At 35.4% G+C, this 22,635-nt stretch overlaps 2 protein-coding genes and 1 long non-coding RNA gene across 4 annotated transcripts; 2 read left to right on the top strand and 1 right to left on the bottom strand.

The window, feature by feature from the left end:
- Window positions 1–10,121: 10,121 nt before the first annotated feature.
- Window positions 10,122–12,999, top strand: LOC145168566 (Rrp15p protein). The gene is made up of 9 exons (XM_079087353.1): window positions 10,122–10,341; window positions 10,963–11,452; window positions 11,714–11,815; window positions 11,907–11,988; window positions 12,087–12,106; window positions 12,187–12,247; window positions 12,365–12,423; window positions 12,523–12,633; window positions 12,762–12,999. Exons 2-9 carry the CDS (start codon window positions 10,994–10,996, stop codon window positions 12,825–12,827), a joined length of 960 nt encoding a protein of 319 aa, XP_078943479.1. The 5' UTR covers window positions 10,122–10,341; window positions 10,963–10,993; the 3' UTR covers window positions 12,828–12,999.
- A 5,599-nt stretch (window positions 13,000–18,598) lies between these two features.
- Window positions 18,599–21,449, bottom strand: LOC145168544 (uncharacterized). 2 transcript variants are annotated; one of them, XM_079087336.1, is made up of 8 exons: window positions 21,319–21,449; window positions 21,211–21,236; window positions 21,065–21,101; window positions 20,882–20,954; window positions 20,186–20,263; window positions 19,373–19,568; window positions 18,945–19,094; window positions 18,599–18,882 (listed from the first exon to the last, which is right to left on the bottom strand). In XM_079087336.1, the coding sequence occupies exons 6-8, from the start codon at window positions 19,460–19,462 to the stop codon at window positions 18,682–18,684; spliced, it is 441 nt and encodes a 146-aa protein (XP_078943462.1). In that variant the 5' UTR covers window positions 19,463–19,568; window positions 20,186–20,263; window positions 20,882–20,954; window positions 21,065–21,101; window positions 21,211–21,236; window positions 21,319–21,449; the 3' UTR covers window positions 18,599–18,681. The 2 variants fall into 2 exon arrangements, with proteins under 2 accessions (XP_078943462.1, XP_078943465.1); XM_079087339.1 differs by having other exon boundaries at window positions 20,205–20,263.
- Window positions 21,211–22,155, top strand: LOC145168558 (uncharacterized). Its single transcript, XR_013741936.1, has 2 exons — window positions 21,211–21,261; window positions 21,358–22,155. It is a non-coding gene; the product is annotated as an uncharacterized LOC145168558 (long non-coding RNA).
- The last annotated feature ends 480 nt before the right edge of the window (window positions 22,156–22,635 follow it).

Here is a 22,635-nt window from a genome sequence, read left to right as displayed (position 1 = left end):
CTCAACTTACAACATGATATATATATATATATATATATATATATATATATATATATATATATATATATAACAGAAAAACAAACAACAATTCAACATAGCAGACAACTAACTAAACTAGTCTACTTGCCTAATTGTAATGTCCAATCTTAGAATTTGATGATGTAAAACCATGTCACGCTGACTTCCATCAGTGTCAGCGTCTCACCAACGCTAGTGTGAAGATTTAATCTACAAATACAGCGGCCGCGTGATAATGTTTTGTATGTATAGATATACACTAAGTAGTTAGCAGATCTAATATCTTACGGATATCGGATATACACTGTATTTATATAGATTTGGTAAAATCCCTTATTTTTAGGGATTCACATCTCGTAGCTTTTGCTATAAAATCATGTAGGGTTTGTGTCTTTTGTTGATTCACGAACCCTAGTTTTGTGCTTGTTCTCTTGGTGAGAATTTTCTTAGTGAAAACCCTTTGCGATAAACCATTTTTCTTTTTCTTTTCTATTAATCGATTCTGATCAGGGATCTCACAACTGGTATTAGAGCAGGTCATTGATATCGATTAACAATGTCTTCTTATTCTTCTTCATCCAATCACTCTAAAACCACTTCTGGTCACAAAATCCTATGGGTTGATGAGAAGAACTTCACCGTGTGGAAGTTAAAATCCATGATGGTTCTTGAAACCATAGACTATTCCATGATGAATATTATCAAGGACGATCCTCATGTTCCTTGTAACGCTTGTTCCTGGTATCATTTTTTTTTAGGTTTTTAGGGTTTTGCACTGGGACTCGTCGAGTTGGGGAGCCCAACTCGACGAGTAGAGATCGATATTGGACGCGGGACTTAGGGTTTACTCGACGAGTTGGAAGGCCCCAACTCGAAGAGTAGACACTGTAAAGGAAAACCCTAATTTTCAGGGGTTTATACCCTCTTTACGGAACTTATGGGTCATTTGTGGCCTCCCTCATCGTCCTAACTGTCCAGAGAGAAACCCTAGCCGTGTTTTAGTGCCTTCTTGAGTGTGTGTGAGCTTTGGAGAGTGAATCTTGTGCTTTTTGGAAGGAAACTTGAAGATTGAAGAGATTGAAGTGAGGAGAGGGCCTTGGATCCGGTATTTACCTGGTGTTAGCATCCTTTTGGAGGTAAAAAGTTGCTATCTTGATCTATATTTGTTTAGATCTCATCTTATGGAAGTATATGGTCACTTTTGGTGCAAAATGGTGTCATACTCGGATTTGCACTTTTCATGAGGATATGGTTCCAGATCTAGACACCTCTACGTCTTCAAGGACAGAAAGTGGCTCACTTTATCTAGTCTAGGCCCTTCTCTATGACCTAAACCTTGTATGAGACTTGGTTTTAGTGTTTCCGCCTCTTGAGGCCTTGCATGCACGTAAAGTTTGCAACTTTACGTGGTATTTCAGTCCTAAAGGATTGGATCTGTATTGGGGCTTTGGATTCAACTAAAAAGACTAATTATGTTAAGACAAGGGAAAACTCGACGATTTGCCCTGGCAACTCGGCGAGTTGGATCGGGTTTTCCCGTTTTCGGTCTGCAGAGTAAACTCGACGAGTTGATAAGATAACTCGACGAGTTGGATCAGGTTTTTTCCCGTTTTCGGTCTAACGAGTAACTCAGCGAGTTGGTTAGGATTTTCCCTGATTTTCTGAACACTAAAGGAACTCGACGGGTTGCTAGATTCACTCGATGAGTTGGGTCAACATGGACTGTTGACCTTGACTTTGACCATGGCTGATCAAGTTTGACTTTGAGGGTGTTTTTGGTATTTCAGGATTTTGAGAAAACTAGTCACATGATGATTGTAGGTAGTTGAGTTAGAGCTACGCGTTGGGACTTATCTGATCTTATCTTATCAGTTCAGCATTCTTGAGAGGTGAGTCTCCTCACCATACCAATGGGTCGAAGGCACCAAGACCGTCCCATTTTGTGATATGTGGTACACTAGTTGATGTAGTGATATGTGGTATGTTAGTTGGTTATATGTTAGGTGGTATGCTAGTTATATATGTGATACTTGCAGGGAAGACCATGGGGGAGCCCATGATGCTTGGATGTAAGACCATGTGGGGCAGCCCATGGCTTTTCAGGTAAAGACCACGGGGGAGCCAATGGCGCTTGGATTTAAGACCATGTGGGGGAGCCTATGGCTTTCCAGCTAAAGACCATGGGGGAGCCCATGGCACTTAGGTGCAAGACCATGTAGGGGAGCCCATGGCATCCTGGAGTAAGACCCTGGGAGGAGCCCATGGCATCCTTATATGTTTGTATGCATGGCTTATGTGGTATATATAACTTTATTGTAACACCCAGTTCCTGGTATGTATTTAAAGTTATAAGTTATTCATTTTTGTACAGGAACTTGACGAGTTAGAGGCCCCAAACTCGTCGAGTAGAGATGGATTTGGACGCGGGGTATGAAGTCTACTCGACGATTTGAGAGCCTTAACTCGACGAGTAGGCCTGGCAGAATGAAACCCTAATTTACAGGGTTTAACACCCTATTTAAACACCTTAACCTCCAAAGGCTGGCCTCATTTACAGCCTCCATCGTCCCAAACACTAGCCAAGAAACCCTAATCCACTTTTGGAGAGTTTTGAGCCATTTTGTGCATTCTTTGTGATTTTGAAGCTTGTGAAGGAAGGAGAAGCTTGGGGATTCAAGAGGAAGCTAGTAAATCCAGAGTTTGAGTTGCATTTCTGACTCATTTGAGGTATAAAGTTGATACATTGGCTTTATATTACTTAGATCTTCATTTAGGGTAGTATGTTGTCACTTTTGGGCCATATTGAAGTAATTTTCGGGATTTGAGTGTATCATGAAGCTGTGACTTCAGATCTAGGCACTCATTAGCTTATGAGGCTTAAAGTTGCCAGCTTTATCAAGCCTTGGCCCTTCTCCATGCCCTAGATCTCTTTTATAGCTTAGTTTTGGTGTTTCTAGATTCATGACACCCTGCATGGATGTAAAGTTAGCAACTTTACGTGGTAACTTAGTCCTAGGGGACCAGATCTATGGTTTGGAAGCATTGAACTTGATTGGAAACGATTGAATGGGTGTAGACTAAGGGAACTCGACGAGTTGTTCATACAACTCGGCGAGGTGGATCGTGATCCTCAACCTTTTCTGATTCCTGAGCAAACACGATGAGTCTAGGAGACGACTCAGCGAGTTAGTTAAGGTTTTCCGAGTTTTGAAGATTAAAGAAGTCGACAAGTTCAAGGAAGGACTCGACGAGTTGTAGCGAAATGTCCCGATTCTATTATAGGAAGGAACTCGACGAGTTCATGAAAGAAGTCGACCAGTTGGGTTGCGATTTTAGGGTTTATGATTTATGGAACTCGGCGAGTTGATGGACCAACTCGGCGAGTTGAGTCAACCCAGAAGGTTGACTTTGACCAGAACGTTGACTTTGACCAGAAGGTTGACTTTGACGTTGACTTTGACCAGAGTTGGCCCTTAAAGGGGTTATGAGTATGAAACGATAATTAAAGGAGATTTTTATGTGTATGAGTTTAAGCTGGGAAAATATAAAAGTTTGTTTCCAAACATTTTACATATTTTCTTTGTTTTATTCACTTAAATAAGCATTAATTCGTGAATAATTGTTAAACAGTAAATGAAAATTACCAAACCTTTTGTAAAATTCATATACAGTATACATAAGCTGGGAAAATTACCAAAATTGATTTTCATATAATGGAGTCCGAGTTTTGGATTTATGTGTATTTAATGTAAGAAATATAGCATAAATAGAAAAATGATTCGATAATTCTTCAAAAATTCTGTAAAATTATTACTTGATTTATATAAACTAGGAAAAGTATCAAAATTGGTTTTTAAACAATGTAACCTATTTTTATGATTTTTGTGTATTTATGCTATTAAAAATAAAAATAAATACTAAAATATTCAGAAAAGTGCACAAACTATATATTTGTGGCTAAATTGTAATACACGATGTTATGGAAATTTCGTGTAATTTTTAGAATAGTTTAACTATTTTTCCTTGATTTATTCTCATAAATAAGCATTAATTCATGAAAAAATAATAAACAGTAAGATAATTTCATTAAACTTTTATACACAATTAATATGTATTATAAGATATTCTGGTAAAGTTTTATAATTTTTGGACAAGTGTAGCTATTTATTACCAATTTAACCCCTTGAAACTTCATTAAATCGGGAAAAATAATAAATACTCATGGAAAAATCTTTAAACGTTTACATGGAGTCTTTATGATGTCCAAAAAATGCGAAAATTGTTAAATATGGATTTGGACATTTATAACTTAATTTTACTATTTATTTTTCTTCCACAAAAATAAATTCGAAATCAATAGAAATATGTCATATAAATGCATGAAACTTTACGGAACGTCTTTAATCAGTGTATGGGTAATATCAGAAATTTTCCAGAATTTATTGACCGCAAAAAGTATTTTATGTGAATTATTGCTATATTTTCTTGTAAGAACTATTGGTGCTAAGTTCTTAAAGGCAAAATACATAAAGGGCAACAAGCTACAACAAAAGGTATGTTATCTAACTTGTTTTATTACCCAAGTATCAAAGTTTTGTATGCTAGTTAGGGTAATACCTTGGAAAATGAAAGTTTGCATGTATAATAGAGAAAACATAGATCGAAGATATTTAGGGTTGCATGTACACCTTAGGAGTGTTAGAATGCTCAAAACTCATCATTTAATTCATCGCTCATCATTTATTTCATCTACCCATCTTTACCCATCAATAATTATAGGTATACAATACATATACAATTTAAATCAAATAAAACATGTATATTCTGTTCATCCAACATAGATATTAAGAACACAGATAATATGCACACATAGCACATAATTTATATTAAATATTTCATATCTATGTGTAAGTTGAAAGTAACTATGCACTCACTTGTTAAAGTGATGATTCCCAACTTGGACAACGCTTCACTTCTAACAATTCTATTTTCCTTCGACGAAACCTAGTATCATTACCGCTAGATTTTAGTCTAATATTTATTGCGACTAATTATTAGCTCTATGATCTATATTGTTTTATAAGTGTTAAACAATACTTTTCAACCACTATGTACAGACAAGGGTCAGACATGAAACACCGGAGGGCAGGACCATTTTGGCATTATAACACGTCTGAAATCCAACAACCCTATGCGACCCTTCAAAATAGATTCTCCATACCGCGAGTAGTTAAAAGATATTATAATAACATTTTGTGTATTCTATTTTATAATACATATATTGTTTATAGGTTCCTAATAACGATATTAAACTTAAACATAGGCTATACTTAAAGTAGGGTAAGCGTAACTTACTTATAAGAGGGTTTGGCTAGGAACCAAGCTCTGCGGGGGTAGAACTTTCGAGCCAAAAGCTCTTCTTCTTGGAGCTTTATAGCGCTCTGGGACTTGCATCTTAGCACTTGGGAAGTATTAGGGGTTGGAAGGGTTTAGAGAGAAAGAAGGGTGGAAGTGTGAAGAATTGACGCTTCCCTCGCATCTTATTTATAGGCTGGAGCTGTACAGGTACGCCGGGCGTTCCTTGGAGCTACGATGCACGTACCCAGTACGCTGCACGTACAAGGTGACATGTGTCATTTGTGCATGCGAGGCCGTGGGGCGAAAGCAATGGCTGAGATGGTGCCACGTCACCCTCCTCACATCAGCCTATTCCCGACTTCTAAATTCTGTAACTTTCACATACGAGCTCCGTTTTCGATGTTCTTTATATCCACGTGTAGGTGGCGACGTACTCTACAACTTTTTTAAAAATACGTCGGCTAATTTTGAATTTATTTTTAAAGTTATATTTTAACAGGTCTAGACAGGTAAAGTTCGTTTAAAAATTCATAACTTTTTCATCCGACGTCTGTTTTTGTCTGTCTTTATATCGTTGAGCTCATATTAACGAGATCTTCGATTCTCGTTTGGATTGTGTTGGCTAAAAATTGGTCGATATAAAGTTCGAATTCCGGGTTGTGCACTGCTATGCTAAATCTTAGAAAATCATAACTTCCTCATACGAAGTCAGATTTGGAATACCTTAGTGCTACCAGGATGAATCGAGTATATGGTCTTGTGAGCTTCTTCCATCAGAAGATCCCTTATTCCTCCCATATTAGGTACCCAAATTCTATCTTGGAATACCTTCAATCCTTGACTATTTGTACCAAATACCAACGTCTTGCCTAAATATTCTTCCTTTTGGTCATTTTTCTGCAAAGCTTCTTCCTGAGCTTTCTTGATGCTTTCCATAATCGTTGAGACAACTTTAATTCTTAACGCTCTTGGCCTTTTTCTTTCCAAGATTACCTTTTGACTTAGAGCATCAGCTATGCCATTTGCTTTACCAGGGTGGTAAAGTATCTCACAGTCGTAATCCTTAAGCAACTCTAGCCAGCGTCGTTGCATGATATTCAATTCTTTTTATCAAAGAGATACTGGAGACTTTTATGATCGGTGAAGATCTTGCACTTTTTGCCATAATGATAATGCCTCCATATCTTTAATGTAAATACTACCACTGCTAACTCCAGATCGTGAGCGGGGTAATTCTTCTCGTACTCTTTCAATTGTCGAGATGCATATGCTATCACTTTATCTCTCTGGGTCAAAACATAACCTAACCCAACTCCAGATGCATTGCTATAGACTGCGAAGTCTTCAACTGCGTCAGGTAAAGAAAGAATCAGTGCTCACATAATTTTGTCTTTAATTTCTCGAATGACTCTTCATGTTTCTCACTCCATGTATAGGTAGCTCCTTTATGGGTCAAAGCTGTCAATGGAGTAGCTATCAAAGAAAAGCATTGGATAAACCTTCGGTAATATCCGACTAATCCCAAAAAGCTTCGAATCTCCGTGGGACTTTTTGGTCGTTCCCATTTCATCATAGCTTCAATATTTGCTAGGTCAACCATTATTCCCTCTTGGTTAACCACATGACCCAAGAATTGGACTTCTCGAATCCAAAAATCACATTTGGAGAACTTTGCATACAGCTTCTCCTTCTTCATAACTTCTAATACTTCTCGCAGGTGCTTGACATGCTCCTGCTGGCTCTTTGAGTAAATCAGAATGTCGTCTATGAACACTATCATGGATTCATCGAGGAATGGTTTACAAACCCTGTTCATCAAATCCATAAATGCTACTAGAGCATTGGTTAGTCCAAATGACATAACCAAGAACTCATAGTGTCCGTATCTCATTTTGAATGCAGTCTTCTCAATATCTTGCTCTCTCACCTTCAGCTGGTGATATCCTGACCTGGAATCGATCTTTAAGAAAAAGCTCGAACCTTTCAGCTGATCGAACAAGTCGTCAATCATTGTCAAGGGATACCTGTTCTTTATCGTTGCCTTGTTCAACTCTCTATAGTTTATGCACATCCTCATGCTTCCATCCTTCTTTTGTCACAAATAACACCGGAGCTCCCCAGGGTAATGAACTAGGTATAATGAAACCGTTGTCCAACAACTCCTGAAGTTGTATCATAACCTCCTTCATCTCTGTCGGTGCTAACCGGTACGGTGCTTTCACTATTGGTGTCGATGTTGGCAACAAGTCTATTCAAAATTCCTTGTCTATCAGTGGCAATCCAGGAAGATCTTCGGGAAAGACTTCCGGATAGTTACACACCACTGATATTCTTTGTATCTATTTCTTCTCTTTCTTTGTATCTATTATAAATGCCAGGTATGATGTGCATCCTTTAGACAAACATTTTCTGGCTTTCATCAGGGAAATGATTCCAAAATTCACTCTATGTTTGTCCACGTACACCACAAATGACTCTTTTCCAGGTGGGTTTACTCTTACCATCTTCTTCTTGCATAGTATTTCGACATCGTTTGCACTAAGCCAATCCATTCCCAGTACAATGTCGAAACCGTTCAACTTAATGGGTAACAACTCTTCGTGGAATTTATTCCCGTTCAAGTCGATGCTGATGTTTTCAATGCAATCGCTAACAGGTATGAATTTGCCACTAGCAACTTCTACAACTAGATTATTATCAAGTTTATCTACATGCAATGCTAGTCTTTCACCAAATTTGTGCGATATAAAGGAGTAATTTTCTCTCGAATCAAACAATATATTGGTAGGAAATCTTTATGCGAAATGTACATGAAGTGACATCTATTACAAATGCCAGGTATGATGTGAATCCTTTGGTAGGAAATCTTTAGATGTTATATTACTAAGTTTGTCATCATTATCTAAAATTAATATTTTTAATTCGTCTCTGTTTTTTTACTGTGAACAATGCAACATACATCTGCTTATGAGTGAATACTGGTTGTCTAAAAAATAACTCCACCTTTGATTGCGACTATCCAATCTTGTTTATTGTCATCACAAAACATACAACCATTGAAATTTGTCTTCTTTGGAATATGAAAGAATTTTTTATTCGAAGGCGTCAAAGACATTTTTGGTATAAATGTACGGTTTCCTATATTACGTCCGAAAATTATCTCTTCTTCTACAACACTTTTACCGAACGCTGTAACCTGTAGCATCATCCCATTACACAACTCATATTTCTGATCAATATTCCTTAGTAACATAATTGGAACACCGACTTCTAATACCAACTTACGAATTGGCAAAGCTGACGATTTAAGATTGTTTAGAACATCAGGAAAGTATAAGTACCAAAGGGCTTATAGCCTAAAGGTATCCGGTGTTGCCCACCCTCCTTGAGGTCGAGAGATCAAGTCCCACTGTGGACATAGGTGAAATAATTTAGGAGTAGTTTAATATATATTTGCACTAGTTTATAACCCGTGAGAACCACGGTTATAAAATTAATTAAACTTTCATATTAAAAAATCAAAATTATTAATCAATTATTTTAAATAAATTATTACTTAAGATATATTTTTTTAGTTATATAAAATTATAATCGTTGATTTAAATAAATACATGAAGTTATATCATCTTATAATCTATATTAATTTTATTTTATTTTTCAATCTAATATTCTTAATTTAATATAATTAGAGAGAGAAAATTTAAAATGAAGAATCAATTATTTATTTAATGTAATTAGAATGAGAAATGCAAAAATTAAAAATTGAAATGGATAATCAATTATGAATTTAATGTAATAATTTTTACAGCAGGAAACCACAAGAGTTAAGAACAGAGAAACACTATGTAATTGTGTTGATGAAATCTACTAAGTGCCTAATGGATCCAGACAAGGAGGAAGGAGATGATCGATGATGAACCATATCACAATCATGAAGAAAAAATAATCCATCATGTCAGTCACTCAATTTCAACTTTAATTAACCAACCAAAGTGGTGAAATCAAATCAAATAAAAACCATATAAATAGGGTGATGGAAGGTTAAGATATGTTGGAAACGGTGGAGATTGATAGAATTGTGAATTTCATAATTGAAATTGTAGCTAGGGATATGGCCAAAATATACGGAAAGGGATCGAGATTGGTGGAATTGAGAATTTAAAAACCGAATGTTTGGCGACATTACATAGATTGGATTACGAAGCATCACATGGTTGTACATTATTTATTGGAATTAATAACTTTTAAAATTCAAGAAAACGTCATAAATGGAAGGTCATTATCTACATTAATTAATATATTAATATTAATAATATTAATCACTATGAGGTAACATTTAATAGGTTGCATTTCATTTAAATAAAAAGGAAAAAACACAAAAATGATAAGTGGATTTATTAAATAACTCAAAAAACCTAAGTATCTAAATGCATGAGAAGATGACACGTGACAGAAAAGATTTTCATTTATTAAAAAAGAAGATTTTCATTTATTAAAGTAGAAAAAGTAGATTGTAATTTAGTATTTGATTTGGTCCGATTAATCTTGAATTTGGTTTGATTTTTAGTTTCAACCCAAATATATTTTAAAACAAAGAAACCAAACCGAAAAAGTCCACCACTAGCAATCGAGTTTACCCCGAATCGGAACAAATCGAACCCAATGACCCGATAAACTATCGGATTGAATGACATATCCGTATTGCAATAGGTTTAACCCGAATCGGAATTTGATCCTCTTTGCCTAAACCCTAGAACTAAACCCTTATTTCCCACTATCCACACGCATTCGCTCCAGTCTCTTCCTCCTCCGACTCGACGCTCCGTCTACGCCTCTCTCTAGTCTCTTTTTTACTTAAGTGACGGTGAACTCAGGAAGAGCGATTGGCCAACTGCTTGTCTCGACTCTCAGTATAGAGCCCCTTTCTCGATCTCCGCCTCTCTGCATTCGCATCCTAAGTATCAAGTAAGAATAACCTAATTTTTTGTTTTAATTTTGTAAAAACTTGACCTAAAGCATGTGATGTATTATATATTTATTTGTGATGATGAAACAGTGAAGTGAGCAGGCATTAGCTTTATGTCTTTATACTGGATATCTCTGATTTGATATTTTCATTCAATTTCTTTTAGTTTAAATGTTTTTTTTTATTTGGACAATTTTAATTGTTTATTGTAGATTAATTCAATTGTTTTTGTTTAATAAATATTCAAATGCTAGTTCCATTTGAAGCTCTTTGCCAATTTCATTATGTAGGATGAATGTTTTCGTTTTTGTATTTGAGTTGTTCTCATGTTTATTGTTAAATGGTTTATCTTTTTTTTTTTCTTTCGGTTTCATTGTTTGGGAGATGTACTTTTTGTTATTGATTCATTTGGTTTATTGTAGTAGGATACTTGATTGTTTGAACTTTGAAGTCAATTTTTAAGTAATTTTGTTAGCTTTATGATCGCGAACTGGTTGAATTTTGAAGCTTGAAGACTTTTCTTGTTATGTTTCTTCCAATTTCATGAATATTGTTTATTGTTTTTTTTTTCTATTTAAAACTTGCATAATTCACAGCACTTTGATGATTTTATTTGTTAGGATTTAAGCTGAGGAAAAGAGGACTAGGGTAATGGCTGAAGAACTTCAAATGCAAGAAGCTGGAAAAGGCCCAAGGAAGAGAAATATAGGTCACAAGAAGGGTAAGGGGAAGAAGAAGATGAAAGTCTTTCATGGCAGTGGTCAACAGAAGGTCAAAATGGATGGAAAAACAAAAAAGCTTTTCCGGAAAAGGGCAAGAGATTATAATTCTGATGATAGTGAGGATGATGACAATGATATAGAAGAAGAAGAAGAAGAGGCTGCCCCTCCATTGAAGTTTGAAAAAAAACAGGTGCATATTGAAGATGAGGAAGATGATGAAAAATCTTCAGATGAAGAAGTGGATGAAGATGTTGATGTTAGCAATGATGTTTCTGATGATGAAGATGGGGAAATTCAACCTGGGATTATGAAGTTTTTTGAAGGAAACACATCATTCAAAAAAGCATTTAAGAAGATTATAAAAAGAAGTGGAACAGATGATGTTCTGGTAAGCCTTTTGAATCATTATACTTGTCTGTAAGTATTTTAATAACACCCATAAGAATATTTTTAAGGTAGTGTTTGGTATGTTGGAATCATAAAAGGAATGGAATGGTTCATTCCATTGGAATGGCCAAAAGCTGTCTGTTTCGTCTGGTGGAATGGAATCGACAATTCCTTTAGGAATGTGATTCCTTCTATTGCAAATTTTTTTTTTTTTTAAATAAAAATGATTACGGATTGTAATGCTCTTTTGTTGTTGGTGTAGGGTCCTGTTTTATCTGCTCACAAAAAGCTTGTAGTAAAAAAGCTTGCTGAAGATGCTGCTGAAAAGAAAGTGAAGGGTGATGCAAAAAAGGAAAAAACTTTGGTATAATATAATTTATATTTTCATGATTTTTATAAATAGTTTAGGTCCATTTCCTAATTATATACAATTGATTTTTATTGGATATATAAAGTTAGGAGAAAAAGGACACGTAAAGCCTGATGCTTTCTCAGTACCCCATGAAAAACTACTCATAGGAGTTGCCACAAAAGGAGGTAATTATATTATATAATATTTTTTAAAAAAAGTTAGAAATTTATGCATCATGAAACTAACTTGTTTTCAAATTTTCATGTGTTGGGGGAACTTTCAGTTGTCAAGCTATTTAACGCTGTGAGTTTCTGGTTTTTGTTTTTTAAAAATTTTCTGTTATATTTATGAATTTAGCTTTTTATGTTTGTGGTTGTTTACAGGTTAACAAAGCTCAAAGTTCACAGAAAGGTTTAAATCCATCAAGATCCAAAGATGCTAAAGGTGTCCAACTAAATCCTTTTTTTTTTCTTTTTTAAATTTATTGTATTTATATAAAAAATGAAGTATATAGATTTGTTGTTCTTTTACAGTGGTTGACTTTTTTCTTTGACTTTTTAGTGATTCAGAAACGGAGGAAAGAAGCCTTCTTTTCAGAGCTGGGCAAACCCTCCTCAACGGTACTTTACTCTCTTTTTTTTCTTTTCTCTCACTCTCTCTCACGCACACACAGTGCAGGTTAGCAAATGGCTCACTTTAATGATTGGTTTGTGGTGCAGGTTAGCACAAGTGGAGGCGGTGGTGGTGATGGAGAAGGGCCTGCTTGGGCTCCTTTACGTGATAACTATATGCTCACAACTTCTAAGTTAAAAGATTGGGATAAAGCAGCTGTAAGAAAGTTTTCTCAGTTGTTAAAATTACAGAAATACCCATTTAACACTACAACTTCATTATAAAAAAATATTTACGAATGTATTAAAATTTCAAAAATATTAAATTTGATTATTGATTTGTGTAGGATGCCCCTGAAGCAACCGATGGTTTTGGAAGACAGGACGATAGTTCATCTGACGAGGATGATTAGTTTTGTGAATGTGGAAAAGGTCTAAAATGCCCCTTAAGTTGATTTGGCAGTTTCTGTTGTGTAAAATTTTGCTTCATATTGAACTCAAAGCTCATTTTATTATTATAATAGGGTTTAAAGAAACTTGTACGCCAATTTCAGAGTATATGAATATTTTTGACAAATTGTGGCATGATATTATTATAATAAGGTGATTGATAACTGAAGCCATTAAGTGAAACAGAATGAGTTTATTCAGTGCTGAACCCTTTAGAGGCACTGCATGATTCAGTGCGATAAGACTGTTAAACGAATCTTTTGAATGAAAAAATTATTATTTACCACTAACGAAAAACATCATCAAAGAACACATTTTTAATAAATTCAACCGCAAAGAAAGATATTAACTAAAATCAGAATTTATTAAAATCCAAAATTACAAAATATTTTATCAAATCATCAAACCTCTCCATACTCAAAGCCCAATTTCCAAAATTACAAAGCATATTATCAAACATGATCACTCAATCGTATTATTAACAGTTGCATCATGCTTTTACCCTTGTGTACAAATTAAAAAATTCTAACATGATCGTGCTTTTAATCTTGTGTACAAATTAATAAATTCAAATGTGATCTAGAAGGTAGCCCAACTATACTCAACAGCAGTACAAGATTAAAATAGACTCCCAAATAACTCCATCCTAAGTTCTAAAACATCGAAGTGGAACCATTCACAACTCTCACAAATCATTCAACACGATCGACGTTTCTTTTGTTAATTCAATCATTTTCTTGCAACATATTTTTTCCAATTTAATTCCTAAAGGTGCGTTTTTGTTTTGTTTTTTTTTTTATTTTTTTTTTCAATTTTCAATGAAAATAAATTTTTGAAAGCGCGTTTGATTGTTTCAGATTTCAAGAAAATAAAAATATTCCATTTCCAAATTGTATTTAAATTAAAAAGTGATTTACAATTTTCCAAAGTTTTCTAAATTTCTAAAATAGAAAATGAAAACTCAAACGTTTTCTAAAATTTTACTTGAAAACGGAAAATAAAAAATCAACTTTATTTTCTTAAAATGTTTTCTAGAAAAATAAACAAAATTTTCCTAAAACTCAAGTGAAACCCACAACTCACAAACATTTCAGGTTGGGGATTTAATTTTATAACAACAACGATAAGAAGTCAAATTACAAGAAGAATAAGTGATGGTCTTCGTATAATTCAAACACAAAGGAAAACAATGGAGAAACTAACATGCGTAATTTAGAGTATATGTATGTGACCACTTTATCATTAAAACATAAAAGTTTTACATGGACGTAGTGGGTAAACGAACAACAAACTGCCGCTAACCTTTTTTTGGATGACAAAACTAATTCTTTTAACAACCGCATCCATAGATCATGGGTTTATAACATTACTATGCATGGCCTATTGGACTCTATTGAGGAGCTCCACAACATCTGACTTAAGGAAACCGAAAGTATCAAACGCAAAAGATATAAACGTGTGTTGATTTTCCATGCACGTATTCTTATGTTTTGCCACTTTGCATGAGGCAGCTTTGAAAACAGCCTAACCCAAAGTGAAAACCCTACTCCCAAGCCCACAAGAGGAAAAACCCCTGTTAGATCCACACATGTATGCTTCCCTCCTACTCATCCAAAAACTAAAACGTATGTAGAAAACGGACACTCCCTTTCTTTAAGGGAAAATGTGCATTTTCTTAGAAAAATGTAATGGTTCAAAGACGGATAATATGCTGGATCTCATAGAGAACACTTAACCATCTAGAGGTTAATTTTAAACTTACCAAAGACCCTCAATGTTGAATGGTTTATGGCGCCTCTTAATTGTATCTTTAAGAAGCTTACAAAACAACCCCTCAGTGTAGTTAATTAATTTTGGATAATACAAAAACATCACAGAAAAAAAATCTGATTTTTTTTTTCATATTATTAAATAGAAAAACTAAAAGAAAATCTAATATGATAATCACAATTGTTAGCCGAGTCTTTCAAGTGTATTATGCATACAAGGGACACATTTGAAAGTACAATGCTTGATAAAAAATGATATGAAACTCTATTTGTTAAATGTAAACACATACCTACTTTGAGTAAGAAATTGTAAGTAAGTGGAAATTATGTGTAAATAAAATGCAAGTACGTTATATAATAGGTTACATATCACTATTACTTTATGTAATTACATTGCTATAATGGGTATAAACATGTAAGTGCATTACTATTATGGGTAAAATGTGCATTACATTGCGTATACTGATATAAAATGTTTTTAGTATATCAAGCAGAAAGTAATACTCATATCATTCAAATTTACGACATCTAAGGTGTCCCCCTTGCACCTTATATTTATTACTTTTCCAGATAGGGTAATTAATTGCCTTAAGCTTTATCAGTGGACCAAGATGCCCTTGGTCTAACATATAGCCTTGTCCCATGGGCAAAAGGTCATTTTAAATAATGACAAAAATAGGCAGGAGTATGTTGATCTTCTTATTCACCATTGTTTTCGAACCAAATAACCTATTTTACTCGAAGAATTGTTGATATCCTTGGTGAAGAAAGAATAAAAATTGTATTTCATAAGATTAAAGCTTCAAATCTTTTAAAGCCATACGAGTTGTAAATGGTTAAAATAAAATCTATCCAAGATATTCTAGTTCTAGAAGGTATGTGTTTGTAAAAAACAAAAAATAATAACGTACTTTCATTTAATTATGTATTATCGCATCATACGTTCGTTTATTTCTATTAGAAGATTGTGCTTTGAGTTTTTTTTTTCTTATTAAGACATCTCCTTTTGAAAAAATTTATAGTTATAGCATTGTACTTTAGATTTTTTTCCTTCTTAGGATATTTACTTTGAAAAATATACTGATCATAGAAAGGAAAATTGTTTCTTATGTGAATGACATGGATATAATTTGATAGATTTTTGGTAAAAGAGGAATAAATGAAAGTAAGATGTTATAATAAAAAACCAATGAAAGCACGTTGCATTTTACTCATGCTGTTTTCTTTCCATTTAAATTAGGCATGCATGCTCTTATTTTTCATTATTGTTATTCGACCGATGCCTTTAGGACCAAAATGAAATTTTTTCTCACCTATAAAAAATAGGTGAAATATCATGGGTTCTTCCAAAAAAACCATATATGATTTGTGGATGTTTGACCGTTTCCTTAACCTTATTTGATTTAATGTTAGTGTTATTGTTAACGTATCCAACTAGGAACACGTTAAAGATAATATAACTACTATCTTTAGGACGACCTAGCTAACGGTCATGAATCCGTCCTAGCGTCAGACCCGTGCCCTCGTGCTCGTGCTAGGACCCTCATGCTTGTCACCCTCGTGCCTAGGTCCAATTCCTAACGACAATCTTCGGTCCATAATAAGCCAAAATACAACTGGTCGTTTCCCAGAGCGACAAGTGTAGTGCTCAGGGCGTTGTCCTCTATTTATTCTGCACCAATAGCAACCGACCACTAGTGGTGCACGATCCACCAATAGGACTCCTCCACGTCCTGTCGGCCCAAACGAGACAAAGGACACTGTTGGGATAATGTGCAGAGAACACCAGGTATAAAAGGAACCTTCTTCTCTAGAAGAAGGGATCTCCTTCTCTTTATCCAAAACCCTAATCACCTTATTCTCGAACATATACAAACTAGAGCGTCAGATTCATCAAAAACAAAATAAAGAAAGTTAAACCTAAATCACTCTGTAACACCCGGTTCCTGGTACGTATTTTAATTAAAGTAAACTCATGTTCTGCTCTGGGATTCGGCGAGTTGGAGGCCGAACTCGTCGAGTAGACTCGACTTTGGATCGACAGGATAAGTGACCTACTCGACGAGTCGGGAGACCGACTCGACGAGTAGGACTGTCTGGATGAAACTCTAATATTTAGGGTTTGCACCTTATTTAAACAACTTATAACACCCCAACACAACCTCCATTGTTCCTCCCAACCCAGAGAAAGCCCTAACTCGAACCCTAAGTCTCTTTTGAGTGTTTTTGAGCTTTTTGGTGACTTTTGTGTGCATTTGAAGTTGGAAGAGAAGGAGGAAGCTTGGGAGTTCAAGTGGAAGCTAGTAGATCCAGAGGTTTTGCTTCATTGTCAATTCATTCAAGGTAAAAAGCTTGAACCTTGACAATCTATCTCTTAGATCTTGTTTTGGGGCTATTTTCCTACCCTTTTTATGAGTTGTGACGTTATAATCGGATTTTGGGAGCGTGTTTGGAGTTGCACTTCAGATCTGGAACCATTGAGGGTTCCCATGGCATAAAGGTGCCAACTTTATGGCCATGGGAGACCCATGCTTCTTATATACCTTTTTTTTATGGCTTTTGAGCCAAAAACACCCCCATGCATGGACGCAAGATTGGAACTTTACATATAAAATGGACCCTAAGAGGTCAGATCTATGGTTTTGATGCATTAAGACCCATTATAATCGACTGAATAGTTTTGGAAAAAGAGGGACTCGGCAAGTCGCTTGGGTGACTCGGCGAGTCGGGTCGCATTTTCCACCAAATGACTTCTGGAAATGGTCTTTGGTTGAGTGGAAGGAACACTCAGCCTGTTAGGGGTTTGTTATGGACTTGAAGATCAAAGGACTCGACGAGTTCAAGAAGAAACTCGGCGAGTTCAAGGCAATGTCCCAACCATATGAAGACGGACTCGACAAGTTCAAGGATGAACTCGGCGAGTCATAGACTGAACACCTTCATATGGATGAAGATGAACTCGACGAGTTCAAGGACGAACTCAGCGAGTCGGTTGAAGATATTCCGATGTGTTGTTGAAGGCGAACTCGTCGAGCTCTTGCTAGACTCGACGAGTAGGGACGGGATGGTAGCATTTGTGGACATGGGGACTCGGCGAGTTGGTGGACCAACTCGGCGAGTCGAGTAAACCAGATGTTGACTTTAACCAAGGTTTTGACCTTGACTTTGACTTGGACTTGAGTGACCCTTGTAAGGATTATGAGTATGAATTGATAACTTAGAAAAGTTGTCGTGTAGGGATTGATGAGTCGAGGAGAGTCGATTTTCACACCGAGGACAATGCAGGCACTACACGACATTGAGGTGAGTTACCTTCCAGTAGAAGTGGGTCTAAGGCACCAAGGCCGACCCACTAGTAGTTGATTACAGTTGAGATGATTGTCTTTGTGATAATTGTCTGGTTTGCTATTACTTTTTGATATGTTCTATGTGCTAGTATGATATGTTCTATGTGATAGTGGTAGTAGGAGGGGAATAGTCCCCCTATTCGGCCGTTAGGACCAAAGGGTAGGTCGGACACCCCATATATGTCTGACAACATGATTATGATATGTTATTATGTGATAGTAGTAGGGGTGAAATAGTCCCCGTGACCGGGTGAGATAGACCGGAGGGTAGGCAGGCACCCCAGAATGGCCTGACATGGGTAGGTCAGCACCCCAGAATTGCTTGACATGGGTAGGTCAACACCCCAGAATGGCTTGACATGGGTAGGTCGGGCACCCCAGAACTGCCCGACAGTATGTATGATGAATGATATGTGGTATGATGGGGGAACTCACTAAGCTTCGTGCTTACAGTTTTTAGTTTTGGTTTCACGTACCTCTTCAGCTAAGGGGAAGGAGCCAGCAGGGTAGCAGCGCTTTGAGAATCCTGGGATTGTACTCTGACATTTTACTATTTGATGTTATGGTTTTCGAGACTTGTGATTTGTGACTTGATGTTTTGAAATGATAGCAACGATGTTTTCTGTAAACTATTTTTATAAGTAATGTAATTAAAAAAAATTTGGGTCTCGATTTTGGGATGTTACACACTCATAAACATCTTATTCATCAAAAAGTTTCATGACTCCATTTCGAGATTGAATGGAAACTTTTACTTTCTTTTTCAGTGGTATGAATGATAGATCCACCCAACTCTTCATCTTCACATAGATCCACAACTTCTTCCCACTTCCGACATAACAAAGCCAACTTCCTTTTTTCTTTCTTGACAACTTCTCTTCTTCTTTGGCAATTAAAAAAACCTGAAAAGGAAAAAAAACTTTATATGCATATTTATCTGAAAAGAAAACTCATAAATATTTACCTCTTCAGAAATCACCCTCTCCAACTGGGATTTGCAGGGACTGAAGTGAACACTGAAGTCGATTATTTGAACACTCACAGAATCAGAATGACATGTCGATTTTGATACATCTGATTGTGGATTGACTTTTTCCTCAACATCTTCAAATTTCTACATGAAAATTATACAGAACACAATTAAATACATATGACATCGAAAATTGAAACATAAATAAACTTTAACTTCAATTATACATCCAAGTTGAATATGCAATGAAGTATAAATCAAAGGAATCGATTACAGAAGTCAACAATTTTACCTTATGTGAACAAACAATAGATGAATTGCAATCCATAACACTAAATGAAGCAATTCTTTTTACCATTTGAAACATACAAATGCAATGAAGTACAAATCAAAGAAATCGATTACAGAATTCAATATTTTACCTTAGGTGAACAAATGTCGGACGAATTGGAATCCATAGAATCAAATGAAGCAATTCTTTTTACCAATTGAAAGATGCAAACATCAAACATCGAACGATCAATATATAGGCTGATTTGTACAACGTGATTGTAGCGGTTAGCGAATAAGAGGCATGGATGCAATCGTGGGTAGAAGAAGTAGGAGCCGATTGATAATCTGCACACAACCGCAACTTTTGAGTTTATGCGGCTCAGATTAAAAGTTTCTTGAGTTTTAAGGGCTGCGATTATGGACGACGGTTTTCCACTCACCTTCATCTATAGTATTAATAATTTACAAGTTTCATGTGAATATGAATATAAGAAACAATTTTTGTAAGGTAATCATGTCCACCCATCATAAGAAAAAAAAGTAAATTTGAATATGAAAATACGGTTTCTGTAAGGTAATGATCATAAAAATATATTTTGTAAGCTAATCATGCCCTTACATGATAATATAAATTTTTTTACATGTTTCATGTGAATACGAAACTCATAAAGATTTTTGTAAGGCAATCACATCCATCCGTAAAAAGGAAAAAAAAATTACATGGTTCATATGAATATGAATTTGAGAGAATGGTGTTTGTAACATAATCATATTAGCCTACCATAACGAAAAAAATTACATTGTTCATATGAACTAGATGGAATTAGCTGCGCCTTTGGCGTTGGGTTTCTTTTCTTTTTCGTTATTTGAAGGTGTAGTAAATAAGAAACCATAGTATACTTGTTGCAAAAGGATATTACATATAGAATTTTACCCTTGCCATCATGAAATAACCTGTATACCTGTTTCCTCAATCTTTACCTTCTACCTGATTATCGGTTGGACTTGTTGTTCTTCTCCCTTCTTAGTTCTCGGTCATTCTGCTCATAACCATTATACATATGAATTAATGTAAATATATGATTTATATCATTTAATACAACCAACTTATATATTTTCACATTAATGTGCTTCAATTTTTTACTTTAAACAACAACCAACTTATATTTTTACCAGAAACCTGATAGTGGGCTTCCTGCTTCTCTTTCGTTTGATTATCAGGTCTCAACTACCCACTCAAGTTGATGAACAAAATATTGGAAACATTTAGAGGGCTAAATGCAAGAATAAGGAACGTACATTCACTTGTTTTTTATAGTAGTCTACTTTCATCATATTTAATTTTTCACATTTGACCAATATTAGATGATCTTCACCTTGGGAGTTCTTTATAAGAATTGACCATTCAATTAGTCCATTCTGTTTTAAAACCTACGAATGAAACTTGTAAGCAGTTTATTGGTAAATGTTATGTAACTATATATAAAAAAGATAACATGTTTTTTTTCATATTTGTAGCCAAAAGAAAGTATGTTGTTGTTTTCAGTTCACATTCATCCTGCTGGAATGCAATCATTCTTTCATTATTTAGTATTCGTATTCATATATAATCCTAAAATAAAATAAAATCATGAAAGTTTAGTCGATAAATGTTATACCTGAACTTACTGACCCCATCTACGACTTCTTTTACTCTTTTAACTCCCTATTCGAACATTTCAGCCTCTTAATCTGGTGCAAAAGCAATGCAAATCGGTTGATCAAAGTCTCATGTTAAAATAGAACACATACAAAGCAGAGCAAGAAAACAAAATAGCATCCAAAGCCACATAAAAACTCACAGTTTTTCAGATTTTGCCATGGAACAACCACATTTATCTGCACATGTAGGTGGTACCACATATAATAAAGGACAAAACAATATATTAAAGTTTCAGATGTCTATAAAGATAATTTTCTAGAAAAGCGAGGAAATTATATGGTTTACCTCTGATGGCGATAACTCAACAACACCTGATCAAAGAATATTAATCAGACGGTAATATTTTTTTCAAAAGGCTTTGATGTTTCATGGAATAATATCAAACATACTGACCATACTTGTCGATGGCTAAAGAAATTTCCTTGCGTCTAGGGTTCCATAAAGATTTCATATCAACCCTCCAATTGACGACACAAAAGAGGTAGAAATAGTACCGGATGATGAATAACCTTCTACGCCATCTCCGCCTAGGGCTTATTTCCTTTTCATTTTCATCAACAAATCATTTCAAGCTTTGTAGTAATTGTGAATTATTTCATTACAGTAAGTAATCTATAATAATAGAACTCTACGATTTTAACTAATATCGGAACTTGAATGGAAGAAATCGGAACATACGTTTAATAGAGTAGCACGTGGAGAAGTGAGCAGTCGGAACCAGAGATGTGAGAATCGAAGTCGAGGTTTGCGACAGCCGAAGGCGGAGACGGAGAAGTGTGTGCTGTAGCAGTGTAGGTTATCGTAAACTCCTAGCCTGCTGTAACAGACTTGCAGCCGGAATGGTGTGGTCATCGTCGACTCGCCGGTCGGAGTTCGAACAGAAGGCGGGAGGCAGTTTTGTTCACCAGATCGCAAACACGTTAACCATGCAGGAGGGCAAGCCGGCGATGGAGGAGGTGATAGAGGATGACAGCTGGTGTGCGGATTAGGGTGATCAGAGAGAGACGGAGAGGACAGGAAAGGTCCGAAGGGACGGAGAAGCGGAGAAGGAGAAGGAGAAGGAGTTATTAGGGGTATTAATGTAATTTAACAGTATAGTTTGTTAATTGCTGTTAGTTAGAAGTAATTAGTAACTAAATGAGTATGTTAGCATTAAGGGCGTATTGTAAGCTTGTATATAATCATCTTTGTAATTAGTATTGATCTAATGAGAAAAGTATTGTTTCTCTCTCTCTCTCTCTTCCATTTCTCTTTCGTACAAGTATTACATAGCTAATCCGTTAATGGTGATTTCTTGATTCGATTGTTCTTTTGTTCATCTTGATTTGTCTATTCGCTTATTTCACTATCGATTGATTCTATGGCTTCTTCAAATTCTAATCTCAATTCGGTGAATCTTAATCCTAATTTCACAAACTCTATTGATGCAAATTCATACAATGATCCGTATTATCTTCATAGCTCCGATGGACCTGGTTTAGTGCTTGTTTCTCAGACGCTCACAGGGGATAACTATGCTACTTGGAGCAGATCTATGCGGATTGCCTTATGAGTCAAAAATAAGCTGGATTTTGTTGAAGGTTTACTCCCGCAACCTGATGAATCCAATCAAAACTTCAGATCTTGGTCTCGAAATAACAATGTTGTTATTCCATGGATTCTCAATTCTGTTTCTAAAGAAATTTCGTCCAGTATCATTTATCTTCCCAC

This window comes from Lactuca virosa, chromosome 1 (genome assembly GCF_052849685.1).
Source record: "Lactuca virosa cultivar CGN04683 chromosome 1, Lactuca_virosa_CGN04683_v6, whole genome shotgun sequence".
NCBI classification, from domain to species: Eukaryota; Viridiplantae; Streptophyta; class Magnoliopsida; order Asterales; family Asteraceae; genus Lactuca; species Lactuca virosa.
This window is presented reverse-complemented; position numbering and strand designations above follow the sequence as displayed.